This window comes from Procambarus clarkii, chromosome 63 (assembly GCF_040958095.1).
Source record: "Procambarus clarkii isolate CNS0578487 chromosome 63, FALCON_Pclarkii_2.0, whole genome shotgun sequence".
Taxonomy (NCBI): Eukaryota; Metazoa; Arthropoda; class Malacostraca; order Decapoda; family Cambaridae; genus Procambarus; species Procambarus clarkii.
The window spans coordinates 33,560,971-33,584,205 of NC_091212.1; the positions used below are offsets into that span (position 1 = coordinate 33,560,971).

At 50.7% G+C, this 23,235-nt stretch overlaps 1 protein-coding gene and 1 long non-coding RNA gene across 2 annotated transcripts; both read left to right on the plus strand.

The window, feature by feature from the left end:
* The first annotated feature begins 2,230 nt into the window (after positions 1 to 2,230).
* Positions 2,231 to 2,764, plus strand: LOC138354436 (uncharacterized). Its single transcript, XR_011223561.1, has 2 exons — positions 2,231 to 2,586; positions 2,675 to 2,764. It is a non-coding gene; the product is annotated as an uncharacterized lncRNA (long non-coding RNA).
* Positions 2,765 to 13,017: 10,253 nt separating this feature from the next.
* On the plus strand, positions 13,018 to 21,889 carry LOC138354612 (uncharacterized). The gene is made up of 3 exons (XM_069308989.1): positions 13,018 to 14,565; positions 16,707 to 17,038; positions 21,811 to 21,889. The coding sequence occupies exons 1-3, from the start codon at positions 13,018 to 13,020 to the stop codon at positions 21,887 to 21,889; spliced, it is 1,959 nt and encodes a 652-aa protein (XP_069165090.1).
* The last annotated feature ends 1,346 nt before the right edge of the window (positions 21,890 to 23,235 follow it).

Below are 23,235 nucleotides of genomic sequence, written 5' to 3' on the forward strand. Positions count from 1 at the left end.
TTATCCTTAAAACAGCCCTAATGAGGGAAGTCACAGTCTTGTCCACCCACACTGATACAAGCCAGGTCATGACAGTGTCACTGATACAAGCCAGGTCATTGACAGTGTCACTGATACAAGCCAGGTCATTGACAGTGTCACTGATACAAGCCAGGTCATTGACAGTGTCACTGATACAAGCCAGGTCATTGACAGTGTCACTGATACAAGCCAGGTCATTGACAGTGTATCTTTCAACCTGCACACACTACTACTCAATTTACCTTGGATAATACTAATGTTATACTGTATCTGTATTTGTAATTGATTTTTTATGTAAAACTTTGTAATTATTTCTAATTGTTGCTTACAATGTATTATTCATATACAGGTACAATTAATTGTTTAAATTTAGTATATAAATTCAGTTTTATGTTTTGTCTTGACGAATGCTTAGTATCTGAGGTTGGTTGAAGAAATGAATCTAAACATTACAAGGATGATGGCACCTTGATGGCACTCTTAACAACTATGACGTAAAGATTGATTAGCAAGTAAAGCTTGCTGAGAAGTTAAAGGCTCATTATAGTATAACTTAATTTTCTAAACTGCTTCAAACATGATAAAGCTTCAGACAGTTTACAGTTTATATTTATGGAAACTATTTAATGGGAAGAGAGTGTGCGGGATGACTTGGTGTACATGCCCAGTGGTCGGGAGGGAGGGAGGGAGGCTGTTCACTCCTTCAGGCCGGCATCCCTACACTGCTTCTCTTCTTTATCCATTGCTTCCTTGTACATTTCCTCTCTCTCTCTCTCTCTCTCTCTCTCTCTCTCTCTCTCTCTCTCTCTCTCTCTCTCTCTCTCTCTCTTCTCTCTCTCTCTCTCTCTCTCTCTCTCTCTCCCTCTCTCTCTCTCTCTCTCTCCCCTCTCCCTCTCTCTCTCTCTCTCTCTCTCTCCCTCTCTCTCTCTCTCTCTCTCTCTCCCTCTCTCTCTCTCCCTCTCTCCCTCTCTCTCTCTCTCTCTCTCTCTCTCTCTCTCTCTCTCTCTCTCTCTCTTCACTCTCTCTCTCTCTCTCTCTCTCTCTCTCAGTCATTGAGACACTCGTCCGCTTTGATCACACCAGCATCACCTTGCCCCATCCCTAAAGGACGCTGTGGCACAGCAGGTTGGGTTTCTACAGAAATGCCATTGTACCTTTTGAAGGATTCCTCTTGTTGTATTTAGTGCCTATGACCTCGTTCTTGTGGCACCTGTGTAATTTCTGTCAGTCTTCAAGGGTGTTTAATTAACTACATTGAATTGTTCATACCTAATGTTTGCTTACCATTATCCTTACTTATCCTTATCCATACTGTTTATCCTGCAGCGTCCTCCACTCTCCTCAGCACAATCCCTCACCGCCCGCCCTCACTTACTATTATTTTGCTTACAAACTTTACATTTGGCAAATAATACTGTACGTAATAATAGATTTATCTTCAGAAGTTAAAAATGTAAAACACAAATCAAGAGTTATTTAAGAAAACAGGAAACAAGTGCATGGCAAAAATATTACAGTACAGCAAATCTAGAGGGATGTGTTGTGTAGGTAATATGTTTGTTAATACTAGGTAACCTAACTCAGTGTTCATATCACCATTACTCTGGTTTCTTGAAATTACACCAATTATTTCAGTATTTTTTTTTCTGCCTTAAGATGTCTTGTTGCTACTGAAGGTAGCAACAAGACATCTATATTACAAGACATATTATATTACAAGACTACGAATAGGGAGAGTCAGGAGAGTGTATTTTGCCCAAGCAATTTGTAACTGATTTGTTGTGTGAAACTATAATTATTTCTCATTATGAGTGACACTGTGTTATACATAATGGTTTCGAGAAAGGAAATCACAATACTGTATATGTTTGGAATATCCTGCACAACGCCAACAGGCTTCTACTCTTTATATTATTGAGGAATAGAACTGAGTTACTGGCTAGACACATTAGACTGTACAGTACTTGCCTAATCTGTGTGTTGTAAGATAAGTGCCAAGCTTTGTACAGCTCATATTGTATAACATTTCTGTATAAACGGACAAGTACTCTTTTTACGGAGCTGGGACAAAACCCCCTTTATAAATTTTGAACAAACTTGATTACTTTCATGTGGTACAATATTTGTGTTGGTTTTGTATTGTATAATTTATTTTGAGGTGGGAAGACAAGTGTTATTAAGCTGTTAATCTTCGCTGCTTATATTACTGCCAGGTGTGTATGCTACTCTCCAGATAAGTGGAAAATACTGTGTACATTTAGAACATTGAAAGGACCAACATTAGTGATGTAATTGGCATGGCGGCAGCAGGTGATGAGTCGCCTCAGGTGATGAGTCGCCTCAGGTGATGAGTCGACTCAGGTGATGAGTCGCCTCAGGTGATGAGTCGCCTCAGGTGATGAGTCGCCTCAGGTGATGAGTCGCCTCAGGTGATGAGTCGCCTCAGGTGATGAGTCGCCTCAGGTGATGAGTCGCCTCAGGTGATGAGTCGCCTCAGGTGATGAGTCGACTCAGGTGATGAGTCGCCTCAGGTGATGAGTCGCCTCAGGTGATGAGTCGCCTCAGGTGATGAAGTCGCCTCAGGTGACGAGTCGCCTCAGGTGACGAGTCGCCTCAGGTGACGAGTCGCCTCAGGTGACGAGTTCGCCCTCAGGTGATGAGTCGCCTCAGGTGATGAGTCGCCTCAGGTGATGAGTCGCCTCAGGTGATGAGTCGCCTCAGGTGATGAGCTTAGTCCCGAAAATGTGCTAGAATTGAGACAATTTAATGAACTCTAGGAGTGACAGCTGCAATGATGACAGTCAATGTATGGTGAATGTGCTTTAATATATAGAGCAACCACTGTCTACTCACACCTGACAGGTGTTCTACTCTATAGAGCAATTCTGGCTCTACTCTCACCTCTAGTGCTCTACACAACAACCCTGGCTCTACTCTCACCTCTTGTGCTCTACTCTCACCACCACTGATGCTCTACTCTCACCTCTGGTACTCTACTCTCACCTCTGGTGCTCTACTCTCACCTCTGGTGCTCTACTCTCACCTCTGGTGCTCTACTCTCGCCGCCTCTCAATTTTACTGCATTCCTGTTTTGCTTTTTGGTTTTCTCTCTAAGCATAGTTTCTTATATATTTGTTTCGCAAAGGATTTATTTACTATGATATAGTTTCTCATTCAATTGGCGATCCATAATTATATTTTTGAAGTCTGGGATGTAAAGGTTTATATTTTTAGCGTGTAGTGAGCGTGGGCTTGTGCGGCCTCACACTGGACCGTTGCACTCTACACACACGCTGGATGTCTGCTCTGTTTGGGCCCCTTCTTCACTACCTCTTAGTTCTCTTCTCCTGTCTTCCTTTGTCTTTTCCTTCCTTCTGAAACAATTTGCCCCTTTGAGGACTAAGAACCTTTTTTTGATAATTATATATATATTCATATAATATATATATATATATATATATAATCTATATATATATATATATATATATATATATTATATATATATATATATAATACCTTCCCACTTTAGGAAACAATGTGCAATTTAAGAATATGATGAAATATTTGGCATTGAGCTGGTCATTTCCACCTGCACGTTATACGTTATGGATCATAACTTGACTGTCCTTCTATTATTTTTTATATAACTGGATTCTAGTGGACCACAATTCATGAATTGTGATTTGTACAATTGGTGATGTCTGGTGCTACGGATCCAATGGAATGTTTGTACTTTATAGAGTCGGCCAACACTGAAAGGCATTGTTGACCAATATTCAGATAGTTGCTACTCTCCAGTACTCTCATTATTAATATGTACATTTGTATTGTTTTATTTTATACCTTTGTTAGTTTACTTGTCATTGTTATATGAGGTTAATGTGTGAGCTGCAGTACAGGTAGTGAAGCACTCGCTCCTTCACCTGAGGCCGTAATCTTCACCTCCGCCTCTTACACTATACTGTATCGAGTTTTCATAGATGTTACTTAGGAAACTTGTATTAATACATTCTTGAGTACAGGAAATGTGTTGTGACGTAGTCACGGAATGATTTCATTTTGTATTAAAATTATAGTTTTGACTCTTACGTGGTGTCCGTCAGTGATACATTCACTTGGCGGTCCAAAAGTGACATCATTTAGCACCCTTAAATACTTACTGTTGTTTGATATTAGCAGCAGCAGCAGCAGCAGCAGGAGGAGGAGGACCCGCGCTAGTGAGACGCCTCTACCACCTACCCACCAGAAAGTACCTTTACTAATTTGACCTTGCTTTTGTTACACTTTTGTAGTTCATTCATGTTTGCTTCTGTGTGGCACCACCGGTGAGTGGGGTCTCGCCGCTTGATTCATTACTGTTAACTTTTGTTGTAAGGCAAACTGTTAAGTTGTGTTGTAAGGCAATTTATTGGTTGTAAAGCAGTGTATTAAGTTGTGACCAACGAACACCCCCACATTCGAGTTAACAACGACTGCCACATACATAAACCATGACAAATTTCGACAAATGCTTGTCAAACATTGTTAAGTAATTCTGCACAGTTCATTATATGAGTGGTAGCAATCATGTGTTGGTTTGTGCACGCGCTATGTGGCCGCGCAGGCGCCGTCTTTGGCTTTGTATTTGCAGGTGATTATTTTGTACACAGACGTGTTGAGCCAGACATTGTGATCCTTTGTACACATCTCGCTCCTTAACATCCATCTTTACGAATAAACCCGCATATGACCTCTCGTTTTATTTGTAACTTATGACCACCACACCCGGGCCATTCCCGATGCTCTCACCGTAACGCTCAACCTACGTGATCCGATGATTGGGGTGAACGTAATCCTATGTAATTTAAGACTGATCCTACGCTGATTATGTGAGTGGAGCACATTTTGGCAGCATTGCTGGAGCCAACTGTAAGCTTCTGCCACAACTAACATCTTAGAGACTACACAATTTATTGTTATGTAGTGCTCTTAGAGGAATAATGTGAGGCCAAGAGCGCGGTGGCGCCTCTTACTACTGGATAAGAGGAGAACATAGAGGATATAGTACACACACAAATCACCATAGCGTGATATATCAAATGAAATAAATCTACAAGGGCCGTGATGAAGGTAACAGCTCTCACACGGATCCCGCAGCCTCTCCCAGACACAAAACTGCGGTTTTACACAATTTCGCCCATGCACTCGGGCTCTGGCAACAAGCTGTTCTACCTCTTGCTGGCGGTAGAACAGCTTCTTGACAGAGCCGGAGTGCATGGGGGGCATTGTACAAACCTCGGTTTGTTTCTCGGAGAGACTGCGGGATCCTTGTGAGAGCAGTGGCAATCCTGGTTGCAATTCTTATCCATGTCGTTGCGCAGTCGATTAAGGCGCGTCTGGGATCATCCTGGACGTAAGTTCGAACCCTCATCACGGCTCTTGTGGATTTATTCTTTGAGGATAAACATAGCAAGAGGCGTTTTACCTCGCAACCCTCCACGCGAGGTGAAACACAGACTATCGAGACTAACTTTGAAAACGGTGCTACCTGGATACATGTGTAATACACATATTGACCCCTCAAGCTAAGACTCGCTGTATCATGTAAAGTGACGTATTACTGTATCCTGGTTTATCGGATGTATTTGTAAACATTATTATTATAAATTAATAGTACTGTACTATGTAAGTGTATTATTATTATTATTATTATTATTATTATATTATTATTATCAATATCATCATGAGCATATGGTTGTCCATGCTGACATGAGCGCCACAGGTGTGTGCATCACAGGTGCTGACAGGTGTATAACAGGTGCATATATGACACGGGTGCTGACACCAGTTTAACGGGTGCGGGCAACACACAGGTACAGACATTACTGGAGAAGAAAAAGTGACCAAGGTGCACCTTGATCAGTAACTGTGCAGAGGTTGACCTTGGCTTGTCTCGCCGGCCGAGGCGTTGGTACTGACCAAGTGTCAATATTTGGCCCGCTCCCTCCTGGCTTTTATACGTCCTTGGCCACTCTTGTCTCTCTCTCCCTTGACAGGTTCTGCACCTTGCTTCACCTTGTTTCACCAGCTGCATCACCTTGCTTCATGTTGCTTCGCTGGCTGCATCACCTTGCTTCACGTTGCTTCATTAGTTGCATCACCTAGCTGCACTAGTAGTCCCCAACATGTACATACCGTGACAGAAATGATAGCAGGATATCCCCTGGGTTCCTTGGACAAGGGCCACGCCACTTGACACATGATGGCTATAAATGTTCCGCTAAATAAACAACTCAATCCAAAAGCCTATTAATTCCATACTGTTGTTTAGTCTCGACCGCTGGACATAGTTCACATGAACACTTACAGATAAACATGACAAACTTAATCCCAGGAATCTGAAACCTTCAATTTGAAGAGAGATTATAATTGTTTAATATAAGTTTTGTGAAGGTTAAGATGATTGAAGAAGACAGAGGGATGAAAGAGGATATTAATAAGGTATTAATTAACACAAAACACGGTACAAGGAATACAAATTGGGTAAGTTAACCTCCTGAAATACTAGTTTGGAAATAGGTTGTTGCATCATGACACAGGTTACAGCGGCGGAAACTATTGCTGCAGAGTTCACAAAAGCTGCAACAGCTACAGTCTCAAACAAGCCACAATGTAGCACAGACAACAGCACATCCTGTCTTACCCATAAACTTATAACCACCTGCCCGCCCAATCTGTAAATACCAACACAATACCGCAGTGTTTTCACCTGGAAAAAAACAAATATAGTGACATAAGAAACACAATACAAATCATATATGTAAATAATTTCTTGGAAGGTGAACATGGCCCCAGGTGAGTGGACACCTCACATTGTCGCTCATGACAGCCGAGTCATTAATGAAGTAATTTAATGTACGTGTAACATATTTACTGTATGGCGTTGTAGGACGTGTCATAGAGGTGTGTAGAGAACCTCTGCTGCTCTATCCCCTTGACATGTAGTGTCTTATCATAATAAACTTGACCTTGCTACAGCAGGTCACAGGTAATTCCTTCATCATATAAGCTTCCACATTAAGAGCATACAAATAATAGACACTGCAGAAAGCCTTTTGGGCCATAAGTGGCAACTCCTATTTATTTCCACCCAAACTTATTCCTATTGTACTGCATGTGTCACCGACCCTTGTAGCAACCAGTATTAATATACTGAACAGTTAGGAGACTATGGACATTCACTGTTTGTCTCCAGTGTTATAGGCTTGTGTGGGTTTGGTTCACGCTCATGTATATCCTGGTCACTGTACCCCGCGGGCACGCTGCTGGCCGGCTTCTTCATCATCCTGTTTACTGCTGTTGAAATTCCGGGTAGAAGCGGTGAGTCTTTCAACCTTCACAGGCCCAAGAGGTCACCTTGCACTCAACCTCTACAGGCCCAAGAGGTCACCTTGCACTCAACCTTCACAGGCCCAAGAGGTCACCTTGCACTCAACCTCTACAGGCCCAAGAGGTCACCTTGCACTCAACCTCCACAGGCCCAAGAGGTCACCTTGCACTCAACCTCTACAGGCCCAAGAGGTCACCTTGCACTCAACCTCTACAGGCCCAAGAGGTCACCTTGCACTCAACCTCTACAGGCCCAAGAGGTCACCTTGCACTCAACCTCTACAGGCCCAAGAGGTCACCCTGCACTCAACCTCTACAGGCCCAAGAGGTCACCTTGCACTCAACCTCTACAGGCCCAAGAGGTCACCTTGCACTCAACCTCTACAGGCCCAAGAGGTCACCTTGCACTCAACCTCTACAGGCCCAAGAGGTCACCTTGCACTCAACCTCTACAGGCCCAAGAGGTCACCTTGCACTCAACCTCTACAGGCCCAAGAGGTCACCTTGCACTCAACCTCCACAGGCCCAAGAGGCCACCTTGCACTCAACCTCCACAGGCCCAAGAGGTCACCTTGCACTCAACCTCCACAGGTCCAAGAATGTTTCCTCGCCCAGCTTCCGTGGGGTTCCAACGCTCCCAACTCCCACAACCTCAAAACTACAAGTCCTTATTATTTCCAGTTTTACCGCAAGACTTAAAAATGTTCCTTGGAGAAGCCGGATGGGTCTTGCCAGGGGTTACTTGGTGTCGTCCTTAAGTGTGTTGTGTCACCTGGGTCACAAGGACGTGCTGCCTACCGTACCTCCTGCACGTGGAGTGTCCCAACTAGCCCTAAGCCACCTGTACTCCATCCTACCTCCGTCCATCTACACCTTCCCTACACATAAGGATAGTCACTACCTGCCCGTCCCCACCATCTCTCACGTGTGCTCAAGACCAAGACCCTCTGGCCTAGAGGCTCTAGGCATAAAAACTTATGATCATGTTATGTGAGCAGTTCCATAAAAACTCTCCACTTTTACCACAAAGCGAAGTTACAGTATTTTTTCCGTCAAGTTTTCTGTTTTTTACGAAGTATACAAGAACTCTCCTTCATGAACAACAATGTATTTTGTTTTTTTTTGTTCAGACAGATTTTGCGAGGTTTTACGAGAAGGTGTCGAGCAAGAAACAGTGAACGTCCTTGGTTTCAAGGATTCTCAGTGCTTGTGCATGTAGACAAGGACCTGTCCAAGCCAAGGTCTTCAATGACGATGCGTACACTACTTACTGTACGTATGTACACGCTTCGCTCCAAGTGAACACTAAGCGAAATTATAGTACATAGTGTACAATCACTTATACATACCTTGCGGTCACATTGCGATGATTTAGGGCTTCAACTTTCCCGCGGTCCGGTCGTCGACCAGGCCTCGTTGCTGGACTGGTCAACCAGGCTGTTGGACGCGGCTGCTCGCAGCTGACGTATGAATCACAGCCTGGTTGATTAGGTATCCTTTGGAGGCGTTTATCAAGTTCTCTCTTGAACACTGTGAGGGGTCGGCCAGTTATGCCCCTTATGTGTAGTGGAAGCGTGTTGAACAGTCTCGGGCCTCTGATGTTGATAGAGTTCTCTCTCAGAGTACCTGTTGCACTCCGCTTTTCAATGGGGGTATTCTGCACATCTTGTCATGCCTTCTGGTCTCATGTGATGTTATTTCTGTGTGCAGGTTTAGGACCAGCCCACTAATATTTTCCACGTGTAAATTATTATGTATCTCTCCCGCCTGCGCTCAAGAGAATACAGATTTAGACTCTTTAGTCGGTCCCAATAGTTACAAGTTTACTGGGTGAATTCTAGCAGTAAAGGATCTCTGCACGCTCTCCAGGTCAGCAATTTCTCCAGCTTTGAAAGGGGCTGTCATTGTGCAACAGTACTCCACTCTAGAGAGCACAAGCGTCTTGAAAAGTATCATTATTGGTATAGCATCTCTAGTGTGAAAGGTTCTTATTATCCAACCTGTCATTTTTTCTTGCAGTTGTGACGGCTACGTTATTGTGTTTGTGTATTGTGTTAACACATTAGGTACATCTGCATTAGTGCAGCTACCCTAGACTATATGAAGTGGAGTACAGTGTGTCAAAAAAAGCTAACTATGTGATGCTAAAAAATCCCCATCACACAGGATGGTTAGTCATACAGAGGCATGTGATAAGCGGTCTGCACTGGCAGACTCCGGATGCATTTTGAGGAAATCATCAACACAAGATTGAATAAGGCAGCAGTGGTAATACAAGTCCCCATCTCGCAGGATGGTTAGTCATACAGAGCCATGTGTTTAATAGCCTGCACTGGCAAATTTTGGGTATACTGTGAGGATATCTTCAAGAATACGAGAGTGAATAAAGTAATTGCAAAGCTCCAGGTACCTCATGCCAACTGGTCTGAAAGGTCTAATAACTGGGCATTCAGTGATGTAGTGCGGGAGATCATGCCTTAGTTCCTGCTCACAGAGTTTGCAACTGGAGTGCTCAGGATTGGGAGACCCGTCACCTGCAGCCACCTGCCACAGGTAACGGTAACCCAACCTGATCCTTGCAACCACTGTCGCACAGTCTAGTGGACGTTTTGTGCTGTCCATAGATGTAGGTTTCAGATCTGAACAAATCATAGCTTTTTATACTAGTACTTTCAGGTCGCTGGGAGTCAGTAAGTTCTTTCCTATCAGATCTGAATGTTTGGACCAATACAGTTTTGACAGTAGAGATGGGGATACCTAGATCTAATTCAACTTCAAACTTGTTACACGCTAATTTGGCTGCAATGTCTGTCTCATTATGATGGGTTATATTTATGTGTGAAGGTATCCATACAAAGGAGATTCGAGACCGTTTACTCTGTGCATCAATTAGGTCATTTATAATTGGGAGTATGAGGTTCTTGCTGTCGATCTTCCAAGAGAAGTTTTCGATTGCTTGAAGAGCAGACTTTGAATCACAGAATATTATTCCTCCAATGTTTTTAATGTACTGGTTGCTAAGTGAAATGCTGCTAGTTCTGCATGTGTGGAGGTCAGCCAGTTGTTTAACCTGACACTGACAGTCTTTGTGCAAATATTATTTCTATAAAACCTACATGCCGCTGCAGTCCGTCCAGTAGAGGATTGGACTGAGCCGTCGGTGTAGACACAGTGCTCGTGAGATCTTAGACTCTCGATGGAGGAGGCAATTGTTTCAAGAGTGACAGCTTTGAGAAGAGCAAGATTCTCATTATCTTTCTTGGTGACAGGTGTGTATGATACTTGAATGGTGGCGTACAGGTAAAGAGGAATATCAGAGACAGGTAGATTGCACTTAAAAGGAATGTTAAGTTTAATGAGATTGTAAGCATTGTTGCTCAGCCAATTATCATAAAAGGAGTGAGTTGGTATGTCGGCACCAGTCAAAAGGGTGTTAACAGCACTAAATAATTTGTCTCTGAGCAATGCAGGAGATGTAGGGTCTCTCATGACTTTAAGGCAAAAGGTCATGTTGACTTGCATTATTCTCTCTAGTATGGTTGGAAGCTTCAGTTCTTCCCTCATGTTGATGATTCTTGTGCATCTTGGAGCACCAAGAATTATCCTCATGGCCTCATTCTGTACTACTTCAAGTTTGTCCAACACAGAGGAGGTGAAATTAATTAAGTGCAGAGCATTATAATCAACGAGAGATCTAACGAACATCATATAGAATAGTCTAGCATATTTAATATTGATACCAATATTCTTACCAGTAAGTGTTCTCAATGGTTTTAGTCTTTCTTTTAGCCTACGGTGTAGATCATTTACAATGTCACTATTAATACCAACTCCAAGGTATTTGTGCTGCCCACACGTTTCAATGTTCTGGTTGTTGACCTTGAAAGCTATGGGGACATGAGTTTTCTCTTGGGGATGGAGAACTCTGGATTTAGTTATAGAGATAACAAGACCACATTCAATGCTTTTAGCAGCGAATGAATCAAGTAGAGCTTGCAGTCTAGTTTGGGAATTTGCAACAATACATATATCATCGGCATAACAAATGACGGCTTCGTCAGGTAGTGTGGGAATATCAATTGTTAATTTATGCTTCAGAACATTGAACAGTGTAGGACTTAGCACTCCACCCTGGGGTGTACCCAACTCAAAGGGAACACAGAGTTTACTTTTGACCCCCTTGAAAAGGACTGAGGCGGTTCTGTTACTCAGGTACCCCCCTGAGCCATGTCAACAGTCTTCCCTTAACTCCAAAAGAGGCTAGCTGTTCTAGGATTATTTCTCTGTTTGCTGTATCAAAAGCAGTTTGGAGATCAATAAATGCCGCCTGAGAGTTTGGTCCCTCTCTGATAAAATGCTCAGCAAAGCAAGTTTGTGTGCTTCTTCCAGGAAGGAAACCATACAGGTTAGGGGCAAGGTGGGGCTTGATTTGAAACATTAGTCTGTCGAGAATAATTCTCTCAAGAACTTTACACATGCACGACGTCAGAGAAATGGGTCTAAATTTTTGTGAATTAGGCTTGGGTATGGGTATTATGAGTCCCTGTGTCCAGCGGTCAGGTAAGACACTCTGCCTTAGACTTTGATTAAACAATTCTAGCAAAGGGCTATTTGGCAGCTCAGCAAGTACTCTCATGGTGTTGTATGTGATGCCATCCTCTCCAGGAGAGGTAGCCTTACCTTTCTTGAGTGCATTTTTAATTTCAAAGGGGGTTATGCCATAGTTATCATCAGGCCCTATTTCACTACAGGCAATTTCAATATTAAAGTTACGATTTATTTTAGTACTAGCCAGATAGTTTTGCACATCTAGGGGCAGGCTGCTTATACTAGCAGTGCTTGCATATTGCTGAAGCAGCATGTCGGCATAGTCTACAGGTGAATGGTGATCAAGTTGACGACTGCTAGCACGAGAAATCTTTTCAATTTTATTCCACATTTAGGATGAGGATGTTGCATGATTGATGCCTTGCAGAAACTGTTCCCAGTGCTGTTATACACCTGTTCCTTTAGCTCTCTAAACTCTCGGCTGGCCTTAAGAAATATGTTGAGGGTGTCAGCTGTTTTATGTGTTTTATACTGCTCAGCTAGGAATAGAACTCTGTCATGCAGGGGCTTAAGGCGTGAGTCAGTGAACCTCTATGTTGTCTACTCTCATGAAGATCCTAGTGTCATCTGCAAAGGATGATACAGTGCTATAGTTTGTGTCTTTGTCAATGTCCGATATGAGGATGAGAAAAAGTACAGGAGCAAGCACAGTACCCTGGGGGATTGAGCTCTTTACGGTTGATGGACCGGATTTTATTTTGTTGACTATTACACATTGGGTTCTGTTAGTCAGGAAATTGTAGATCCATCTGCCTATTTTTCCGGTAATTCCTTTTGAACGCATTTTATGTGCAATAACACCATGGTCACATTTGTAGACGACTTTTACGAAATCTGCGTACATTACATCAACGTTTTGCTTGTTTTCCATGGCATCTAATGCATGTCATAGTGGTCCAGCAACTGTGACAGGCAAGAGCGCCCTGTTCTGAAACCATGTTGTCCGGGGTTATGGAGATGCTGGGATTCTATGTATTTTGTGATCTTGCAGATGAAGAGTCACAATAACGTGGCTGAAAAATGTTGACCAAATCACACACAACAAAGTTATGTGACGCCCGCACCTCACACCGCCCGCACCGCACACCGCCCGCACCGCACACCGCCCGCACCTCACACCGCCCGCACCGCACACCGCCCGCACCGCACACCGCCCGCACCTCACACCGCCCGCACCTCACACCGCCCGCACCGCACACCGCCCGCACCTCACACCGCCCGCACCGCACACCGCCCGCACCGCACACCGCCCGCACCTCACACCGCCCCGCACCTCACACCGCCCGCACCTCACACCGCCCGCACCGCACACCGCCCGCACCTCACACCGCCCGCACCGCACACCGCCCGCACCTCACACCGCCCGCACCTCACACCGCCCGCACCGCACACCGCCCGCACCTCACACCGCCCGCACCTCACACCGCCCGCACCGCACACCGCCCGCACCTCACACCGCCCGCACCGCACACCGCCCGCACCGCACACCGCCCGCACCTCACACCGCCCGCACCGCACACCGCCCGCACCTCACACCGCCCGCACCTCACACCGCCCGCACCGCACACCGCTCGCACCTCACACCGCCCGCACCGCACACCGCCCGCACCTCACACCGCCCGCACCGCACACCGCCCGCACCTCACACCGCCCGCACCTCACACCGCCCGCACCGCACACCGCCCGCACCTCACACCGCCCGCACCGCACACCGCCCGCACCTCACACCGCCCGCACCGCACACCGCCCGCACCTCACACCGCCCGCACCTCACACCGCCCGCACCGCACACCGCCCGCACCGCACACCGCCCGCACCTCACACCGCCCGCACCTCACACCGCCCGCACCGCACACCGCCAGCACCTCACACCGCCCGCACCTCACACCGCCCGCACCTCACACCGCCCGCACCTCACACCGCCCGCACCTCACACCGCCCGCACCGCACACCGCCCGCACTGCACACCGCCCGCACCGCACACCGCCCGCACCTCACACCGCCCGCACCTCACACCGCCCGCACCGTACACCGCCCGCACCTCACACCGCCCGCACCTCACACCGCCCGCACCTCACACCGCCCGCACCTCACACCGCCCGCACCGTACACCGCCCGCACCTCACACCGCCCGCACCTCACACCGCCCGCACCTCACACCGCCCGCACCTCACACCGCCCGCACCTCACACCGCCTGCACCTCACACCGCCCGCACCTCACACCGCCCGCACCTCACACCGCCCGCACCTCACACCGCCCGCACCTCACACCGCCTGCACCTCACACCGCCCGCACCGCACACCGCCCGCACCGCACACCGCCCGCACCTCACACCGCCCGCACCTCACACCGCCCGCACCTCACACCGCCCGCGCCTCACACCGCCCGCACCGCACACCGCCCGCACCTCACACCGCCCGCACCGTACACCGCCCGCACCTCACACCGCCCGCACCTCACACCGCCCGCACCGTACACCGCCCGCACCGCACACCGCCCGCACCGCACACCGCCCGCACCTCACACCGCCCGCACCTCACACCTCACACCGCCCGCACCTCACACCGCCCGCACCTCACACCTCACACCGCCCGCACCTCACACCGCCCGCACCTCACACCGCCCGCACCTCACACCGCCCGCACCTCACACCGCCCGCACCTCACACCTCACACCGCCCGCACCTCACACCGCCCGCACCTCACACCTCACACCGCCCGCACCTCACACCGCCCGCACCTCACACCGCCCGCACCTCACACCGCCTGCACCTCACACCTCACACCGCCCGCACCTCACACCGCCCGCACCTCACACCTCACACCGCCCGCACCTCACACCGCCCGCACCTCACACCGCCCGCACCTCACACCGCCTGCACCTCACACCTCACACCGCCCGCACCTCACACCGCCCGCACCTCACACCGCCCGCACCTCACACCGCCCGCACCGCACACCGCCCGCACCGTACACCGCCCGCACCTCACACCGCCCGCACCTCACACCGCCCGCACCTCACACCGCCCGCACCGTCACACCGCCCGCACCTCACACCGCCCGCACCTCACACCGCCTGCACCTCACACCGCCCGCACCGTACACCGCCCGCACCGCACACCGCCCGCACCTCACACCGCCCGCACCTCACACCGCCCGCACCTCACACCGCCCGCACCTCACACCGCCCGCACCTCACACCGCCCGCACCTCACACCGCCCGCACCTCACACCGCCCGCACCTCACACCGCCCGCACCGCACACCGCCCGCACCGCACACCGCCCGCACCTCACACCGCCCGCACCTCACACCGCCCGCACCTCACACCGCCCGCACCTCACACCGCCCGCACCTCACACCGCCCGCACCTCACACCGCCCGCACCGCACACCGCCCGCACCTCACACCGCCACACCGCCCGCACCGCACACCGCCCGCACCTCACACCGCCCGCACCTCACACCGCCCACACCGCCCGCACCGCACACCGCCCGCACCGCACACCGCCCGCACCTCACACCGCCCGCACCTCACACCGCCCGCACCTCACACCGCCCGCACCTCACACCGCCCGCACCTCACACCGCCCGCACCGCACACCGCCCGCACCGCACACCGCCCGCACCTCACACCGCACGCACCGCACACCGCCCGCACCGCACACCGCACACACCGCACACCGCCCACACCTCACACCGCACACACCGCACACCGCCCACACCTCACACCGCCCACACCGCACACCGCACACACCGCACACCGCCCGCACCTCACACCGCCCAGGTAAACTGCGAGGGAAGACAAGGACCCAACTCCTTGAACCACCGAGGCAGAGGACTGAGGACAAGAGATGGATTCTTTCCACGCTGTGTTTTCCAGGTCTAGTGAAACAACTCAAGGAGAAGATGTCGGTAGTCTGGTCGTGTTTGAGAGAGACCTCCGGGGAACACAACTCTCCTGGCCAGAATCTCCTAAGGATCTGCCCATGATCGCATGGCAGAGGTAAATCCTTGAGAGACCATCTAGCTAGGGCGGGCCCCCGCCCGTTGGCCTAGTCAAGGTGGGCCACAAAATAAGCGGAGGTCCAGATACAACCAAACTGACCTAACCTGACACAAGAGGGCAACATCCTCCTCCTGTAGTGTTAGAGAGTCCGAGGAGTGGGTAGACGGGCCCTACATTACACACAATAGCCAAGTTGTGCTGCATTTGCCTCATGTAGGAGGCCACCTATAAAATGAACCTTGTTTGATTTGCGTGTTTTTATTCCCTGGATGTTGGCAAATGAAAATGATGTTATCATGTTTGCGGAAGTGCCGGAAGCTTTACTTTCTGTTAATATCTGAGGCTCTGGTACGGAGGCCACTGTGTTTGTGTCCTTTCTAGCATTTAACGGAGTCGGTGGTACAGTTTGGACATTTTTACCCATTCTTCTTCTTCTCTTCCTAAAAAATCATCCTGGTATATAGAGTTGTGGCTATTTTCGTAGTGGCGGTTTGTGAGTTTTATTCGCCTGGTCCTTCTTATATGAAAAGCTGGACTTCTGTCTTGAAACACTATTTCATATTTTTAGAGTTCTTGCAAATTTCTGGGTTGAAAAAATCTCAGCTTTTGGTACATTTACCCGTATTAAGAAAGTTTCTGCACTTTCTAGGTGATGGTATTTGCGTACTCCATTTGTTCTTCCCGATATCCCATGTTTACAGATACCCCCCATTTATAATATTGATGTGTTTTGGGTCCTTCTTTTGTTTGTCCCTCGTGGCCCGACCCTGGCGCCGAGACCAAGCTCGGCTCTGGTGTTGAGAGGAACCAAGCCTGGTTCTGACGCTCAGATCAAGCCTGGCTTTTGCGCCGAGACCATGCCCAGCTCTGATGCCGAGACCAAACCTGACCCTGGTGCCGAGACCAAGCCCGGTTCCGGCGCCGAGACCAAGTACAGCTCTGGAGCCGAGTCTGATTATCTCCTGCACGATCCCCGAGCCTGTATATCCTCCACGTGCCCCGAGCCTGTATATCCTCCACGTGCCCTGAGCCTGTATATCCTCCACGTGCCCTGAGCCTGTATATCCTCCACGTGCCCTGAGCCTGTATATCCTCCACGTGCCCTGAGCCTGTATATCCTCCACGTGCCCTGAGCCTGTATATCCTCCACGTGCCCTGAGCCTGTATATCCTCCACGTGCCCTGTGTATATCCTCCACGTGCCCTGAGCCTGTATATCCTCCACGTGCCCTGAGCCTGTATATCCTCCACGTGCCCTGAGCCTGTATATCCTCCACGTGCCCTGAGCCTGTATATCCTCCACGTGCCCTGAGCCTGTATATCCTCCACGTGCCCTGAGCCTGTATATCCTCCACGTGCCCTCCCTGGAAACACAAACCGAGACTGTCTCTATTTTCCGCTTGTTACAACTTGCAATAAAGTTGTTACATCTTCGCTTATCGTGTTTATGACGTATTATAACGTTGTTACAACTTGCTATATTGGTTGTTATAACTGGTTAGGAGGTGTTAAAACTTGTTCGAACGTTGTACCAACGTCGTAGTTTCGGTGTGTGTTTGGCGGGCTGAGCCTGTATATCCTCCACGTGCCCTGAGCCTGTATATCCTCCACGTGCCCTGAGCCTGTATATCCTCCACGTGCCCTGAGCGTGTATATCCTCCACGTGCCCTGAGCGTGTATATCCTCCACGTGCCCTGAGCGTGTATATCCTCCACGTGCCCTAAGCGTGTATATCCTCCACGAGCCCTGAGCTTGTATATCCTCCACGTGCCCTGAGCCTGTATATCCTCCACGTGCCCTGAGCTTGTATATCCTCCACGTGCCCTGAGCCTGTATATCCTCCACGTGCCCTGAGCCTGTATATCCTCCACGTGCCCTGCGCCTGTATATCCTCCACGTGCCCTGAGCGAGTATATCCTCCAAGTGCCCTGATCCTGTATATCTTCCACGTGCCCTGAGTTTGTATATCCTTCACGTGCCCTGAGCCTGTATATCTTCCACGTGCCCTGAGCCTGTATATCTTCCACGTTCCATGAACCTGTATATCCTCCACGTGCCCTGAGCCTGTATATCCTCCACGTGCCCTGGGCCTGTATATCCTCCACGTGCCCTGGGCCTGTATATCCTCCACGTGCCCTGGGCCTGTATATCCTCCACGTACCCTGAGCGTGTATGTCCTCCACGTGCCCTGAGCCTGTATATCCTTCACGTGCCCTGAGCTTGTATATCCTCCACGTGCCCTGAGCCTGTATATCCTCCACGTGCCCTGAGCCTGTATATCCTCTACGTGCCCTGCGCCTGTATATCCTCCACGTGCCCTGAGCGAGTATATCCTCCAAGTGCCCTGAGCCTGTATATCTTCCACGTGCCCTGAGCGTGTATATCCTTCACGTGCCCTGAGCCTGTATATCTTCCACGTGCCACGAACCTGTATATCCTCAACGTGCCCTGAGCCTGTATATCCTCCACGTGCCCTGGGCCTGTATATCCTCCACGTACCCTGGGCCTGTATATCCTCCACGTACCCTGAGCGTGTATGTCCCCCACGTGCCCTGAGCCTGTATATCCTCCACGTGCCCTGGGCCTGTAGATCCTCCACGTGCCCTGGGCCTGTATATCTTCCACGTACCCTGAGCGTGTATGTCCTCCACGTGCCCTGAGCCTGTATATCCTTCACGTGCCCTGAGCTTGTATATCCTCCACGTGCCCTGAGCGTGTATATCCTCCACGTGCCCTGAGCGTGTATATCCTCCACGTGCCATGAGCTTGTATATCCTCCACGTGCCCTGACCCTGTATATCCTTCACGTGCCCTGAACCTGTATAACCTCCACGTGCCCTGAGCCTGTATATCCTCCACGTGCCCTGAGCGGGTATATCCTCCACGTGCCCTGAGCTTGTATATCCTCCACGTGCCCTGAGCGGGTATATCCTCCACATGCCCTGAGCTTGTATATCCTCCACGTGCCCTGAGCGGGTATATCCTCCACGTGCTCTGAGCTTGTAAATCCTCCACGTGCCCTGAGCTTGTATATCCTCCAAGTGCCCTGAGCGTGTAAATCCTCCACGTGCCCTGAGCGTGTATATCCTCCACGTGCCCTGAGCCTGTATATCCTCCACGTACCCTGAGCCTGTATATCCTCCACGTGCCCTGAACGTGTATATCCTCCACCTGCCCTGAACCTGTATATCCCCCACGTGCCCTGAACGGGTATATCCTCCACGTGCCCTGAGCGGGTATATCCCCCTCGTGCCCTGAGCGGGTATATCCTCCACGTGCCCTGAGCCTGTATATCCTCCACGTGCCCTGAACGGGTATATCCTCCACGTGCCCTGAGCGGGTATATCCTCCACGTGCCCTGAGCCTGTATATCCTCCACGTGCCCTGAGCAAGTATATCCTCCACGTGCCCGGAGCCTGTATATCCTCCACGTGTTCTGAGCGGGTATATCCTCCACGTGTCCTGAGCCTGTATATCCTCCACGTGCCCTGAGCCTGTATATTCTCCACGTGCCCTGAGCGGGTATATCCTCCACGTGCCCTGAGCCTGTATATCCTCCACGTGCCCTGAGCCTGTATATTCTCCACGTGCCCTGGGCCTTTATATCCTCCACGTGACCTGAGCCTGTATATCCTTCACGTGCCCTGAGCCTATATATCCACCACGTGCCCTGGGCCTGTATATCCTCCACGTGACCTGAGCCTGTATATCCTTCACGTGCCCTGAGCCTGTATATCCACGTGCCCTGAGCCTGTATATCCTCCACGTGCCCTGACCTTGTATATCCTCCGTGTGCCCTGAGCCTGTATATCCTCCACGTGACCTGAGCCTGTATATCCTCCACGTGCCTGAACGGGTATATCCTCCACGTGCCCTGAGCGGGTATATCCTCCACGTGCCCTGAGCGTGTATATCCTCCACATGCCCTGAGCCTGTATATCCTCCACGTGCCCTGAGCCTGTATATCCTCCACGTGCCCTGAGCGTGTATATCCTCCACGTACCCTAAGCCTGTATATCCTCCACGTGCCCTGAGCGGGGTATATCCTCCACGTGCCCTGAGCGTGTATATCCTCACCGTGCCCTGAGCCTGTATATCCACCACGTGCCCTGAGCCTGTATATCCTCCACGTGCCCTGAGCGTGTATATCCTCCACGTGCCCTGAGCCTGTATATCCTCCACGTGCCCTGAGCGGGTATATCCTCCACGTGCCCTGAGCGTGTATATCCTCCACGTGCCCTGAGCCTGTATATCCTCCACGTGCCCTGAGCGGGTATATCCTCCACGTGCCCTGAGCGTGTATATCCTCCACGTGCCCTGAGCCTGTATATCCTCCACGTGCCCTGAGCCTGTATATCCTCCACGTGCCCTGAGCGTGTATATCCCCCACGTGCCCTGAGCCTGTATATCCTCCACGTGCCCTGAGCCTGTATATACTCCACGTGCCCTGAGCGTGTATATTCTCCACGTGCCCTGAGCCTGTATATCCTCCACGTGCCCTGAGCCGGTATATCCTCCACGTGCCCTGAGCGGGTATATCCTCCATGTGCCCTGAGCGTGTATATCCTCCCCATGCCCTGAGCCTGTATATCCTCCACGTGCCCTGAGCCTGTATATCCTCCACGTGCCTTGAGCCTGTATATCCTCCACGTGCCCGGAGCTTGTATATCCTCCACGTGCCCTGAGCCTGTATATCCTCCCCCTGCCCTGAGCCTATATATCCTCTACGTGCCCTGAGCCTGTATATCCCCCCCCCGTGCCCTGAGCGGGTATATCCTCCACGTGCCCTGAGCGGGTATATCTTCCATGTGCCCTGAGCTTGTATATCCTCCACGTGCCCTGAGCCTGTATATCTTCCCCGTGCCCTGAGCGGGTATATCCTCCACGTGCCCTGAGCCTGTATATCCTCCTCGTGCCCTGAGCGATGTATATCCTCCACGTGCCCTGAGCCTGTATATCCTCCTCGTGCCCTGAGCTTGTATATCCTCCACGTGCCCTGAGCGGGTATGTCCTCCACGTGTCCTGAGCTTGTATATCCTCCACGTGCCCTGAGCGTGTATATCCTCCACGCGCCCTGAGAGTGTATATCCTCCACGTGCTCTGTGCCAGTATATCCTCCACGTGCCCTGAGCCTGTATATCCTCCACGTGCCCTGAGCCTGTATATCCTCCACGTGCCCTGAGCCTGTATATCCTCTCCGTGCCCTGAGCGTGTATATCCTCCACGTGCCCTGAGCCTGTATATCCTTCACGTGCCCTGAGCGTGTATATCCTCCACGTGCCCTGAGCCTGTATATCCTTCCCGTGCCCTGAACGTGTATATCCTCTACGTGCCCTGAGCCTGTATATCCTCCAGGTGCCCTGAACGGGTATATCCTCCACGTGCCCTGAGCCTGTATATCCTCCACGTGCCCTGAACGGGTATATCCTCCACGTGCCCTGAGCGGATATATCCTCCACGTGCCCTGAGCCTGTATATCCTCCACGTGCCCTGAGCGGGTATATACCCCACGTGCCCTGAGCAGGTATATCCTCCACGTGCCCTGAGCCTGTATATCCCCTCGCGTGCCCTGAACGGGTATATCCTCCACGTGCCCTGAGCGAGTATATCCTCCACGTGCCCTGAGCCCGTATATCCTCTACGTGCCCTGGGCCTGTATATCCTCCACGTGCCCTGAGCCTGTATATCCTCCACGTGCCCTGAGCCTTTATATCCTCCATGTGCCCTGAGCCTGTATATCCTCCACGTCCTCTGAGCTTGTATATCCGGCATATGCCCTGAATCTGTATATCCTCCACGTGCCCAGAGCGTGTATATCCTCCACGTGCCCTGAGCCTGTATATCCTCCACGTGCCCTGAGCGGGTATATCCTCCACGTGCCCTAAGCGTGTATATCCTAGACGTGCCCTGAGCCTGTATATCCTCCACGTGCCCTGAGCCTGTATATCCTCCACGTGCTTTGAACGGGTATATCCTCCACGTGCCCTGAGCTTGTATATCCTCCACGTGCCCTGAGCGGGTATATCCTCCACGTGCTCTGAGCTTGTAAATCCTCCACGTGCCCTGAGCTTGTATATCCTCCACGTGACCTGACCGTGTAAATCCTCCACGTGCCCTGAGCGTGTATATCCTCCACATGCCGTGAGCCTGTATATCCTCCACGTGCCCTAAGCCTGTATATCCTCCACGTGCCCTGAGCGGGGTATATCCTTCACGTGCCCTGAGCGTGTATATCCTCCACGTGCCCTGAGCCTGTATATCCTCCACGTGCCCTGAGCGTGTATATCATCCACGTGCCCTGAGCCTGTATATCCTCCACGTGCCCTGAGCGTGTATATCCTCCACGTGCCCTGAGCCTGTATATCCTCCACGTGCCCTGAGCGGGTATATCCTTCTCGTGCCCTGAGCGTGTATATCCTCCACGTGCCCTGAGCCTGTATATCCTCCACGTGCCCTGAGCGGGTATATCCTCCACGTGCCCTGAGCGTGTATATCCTCCACGTGCCGTGAGCCTGTATATCCTCCACGTGCCCTGAGCCTGTATATCCTCCACGTGCCCTGAGCGTGTATATCCCCCACGTGCCCTGAGCTTTTATATCCTCCACGTGCCCTGAGCCTGAATATCCTCCACGTGCCCTGAGCAGGTATATCCTCCACGTGCCCTGAGCGTGTATATCCTCCATGTGCCATGAGCCTGTATATCCTCCACGTGCCCTGAGCGGGTATATCATCCCCGTGCCCTGAGCGTGTATATCCTCCACGTGCCCTGAGCCTGTATATCCTCCACGTGCCCTGAGCGGGTATATCCTCCACGTGCCCTGAGCCCGTATATCCTCCACGTGCCCTGAGCGTGTATATCCTCCACGTACCCTGAGCCTGTATATCCTCCACGTGCCCTGAGCGTGTATATCCTCCACGTGTCCTGAGCCTGTATATCCTCCACGTGCCCTGGGCCTGTATATCCTCCACGTGCCCTGAGCCTGTATATCCTCCACGTGCCCTGAGCCTGTATATCCTCCATGTGCCCTGAGCCTGTATATCCTCCACGTCCCCTGAGCTTGTATATCCTCCATATGCCCTGAATCTGTATATCCTCCACGTGCCTTGAGCGTGTATATCCTCCACGTGCCCTGAGCCTGTATATCCTCCACGTGCCCTGAGCAGGTATATCCTCCACGTGCCCTAAACGTGTATATCCTAGACGTGCCCTGAGCCTGTATATCCTCCACGT

Excerpts from the sequence above, each read along its gene's own strand:
- LOC138354612 (XM_069308989.1), top strand. The coding sequence starts at position 13,018 with ATGTTGACCAAATCACACACAACAAAGTTATGTGACGCCCGCACCTCA. Across the intron at positions 14,566-16,706 it reads CACCGCCCGCACCTCACACC|ATACCCCCCATTTATAATAT; the intron begins GCCCGCACCTCA and ends CCATGTTTACAG. Across the intron at positions 17,039-21,810 it reads CCTCCACGTGCCCTGAGCCT|AGCGTGTATATCCTCCACGT; the intron begins GTATATCCTCCA and ends CCACGTGCCCAG.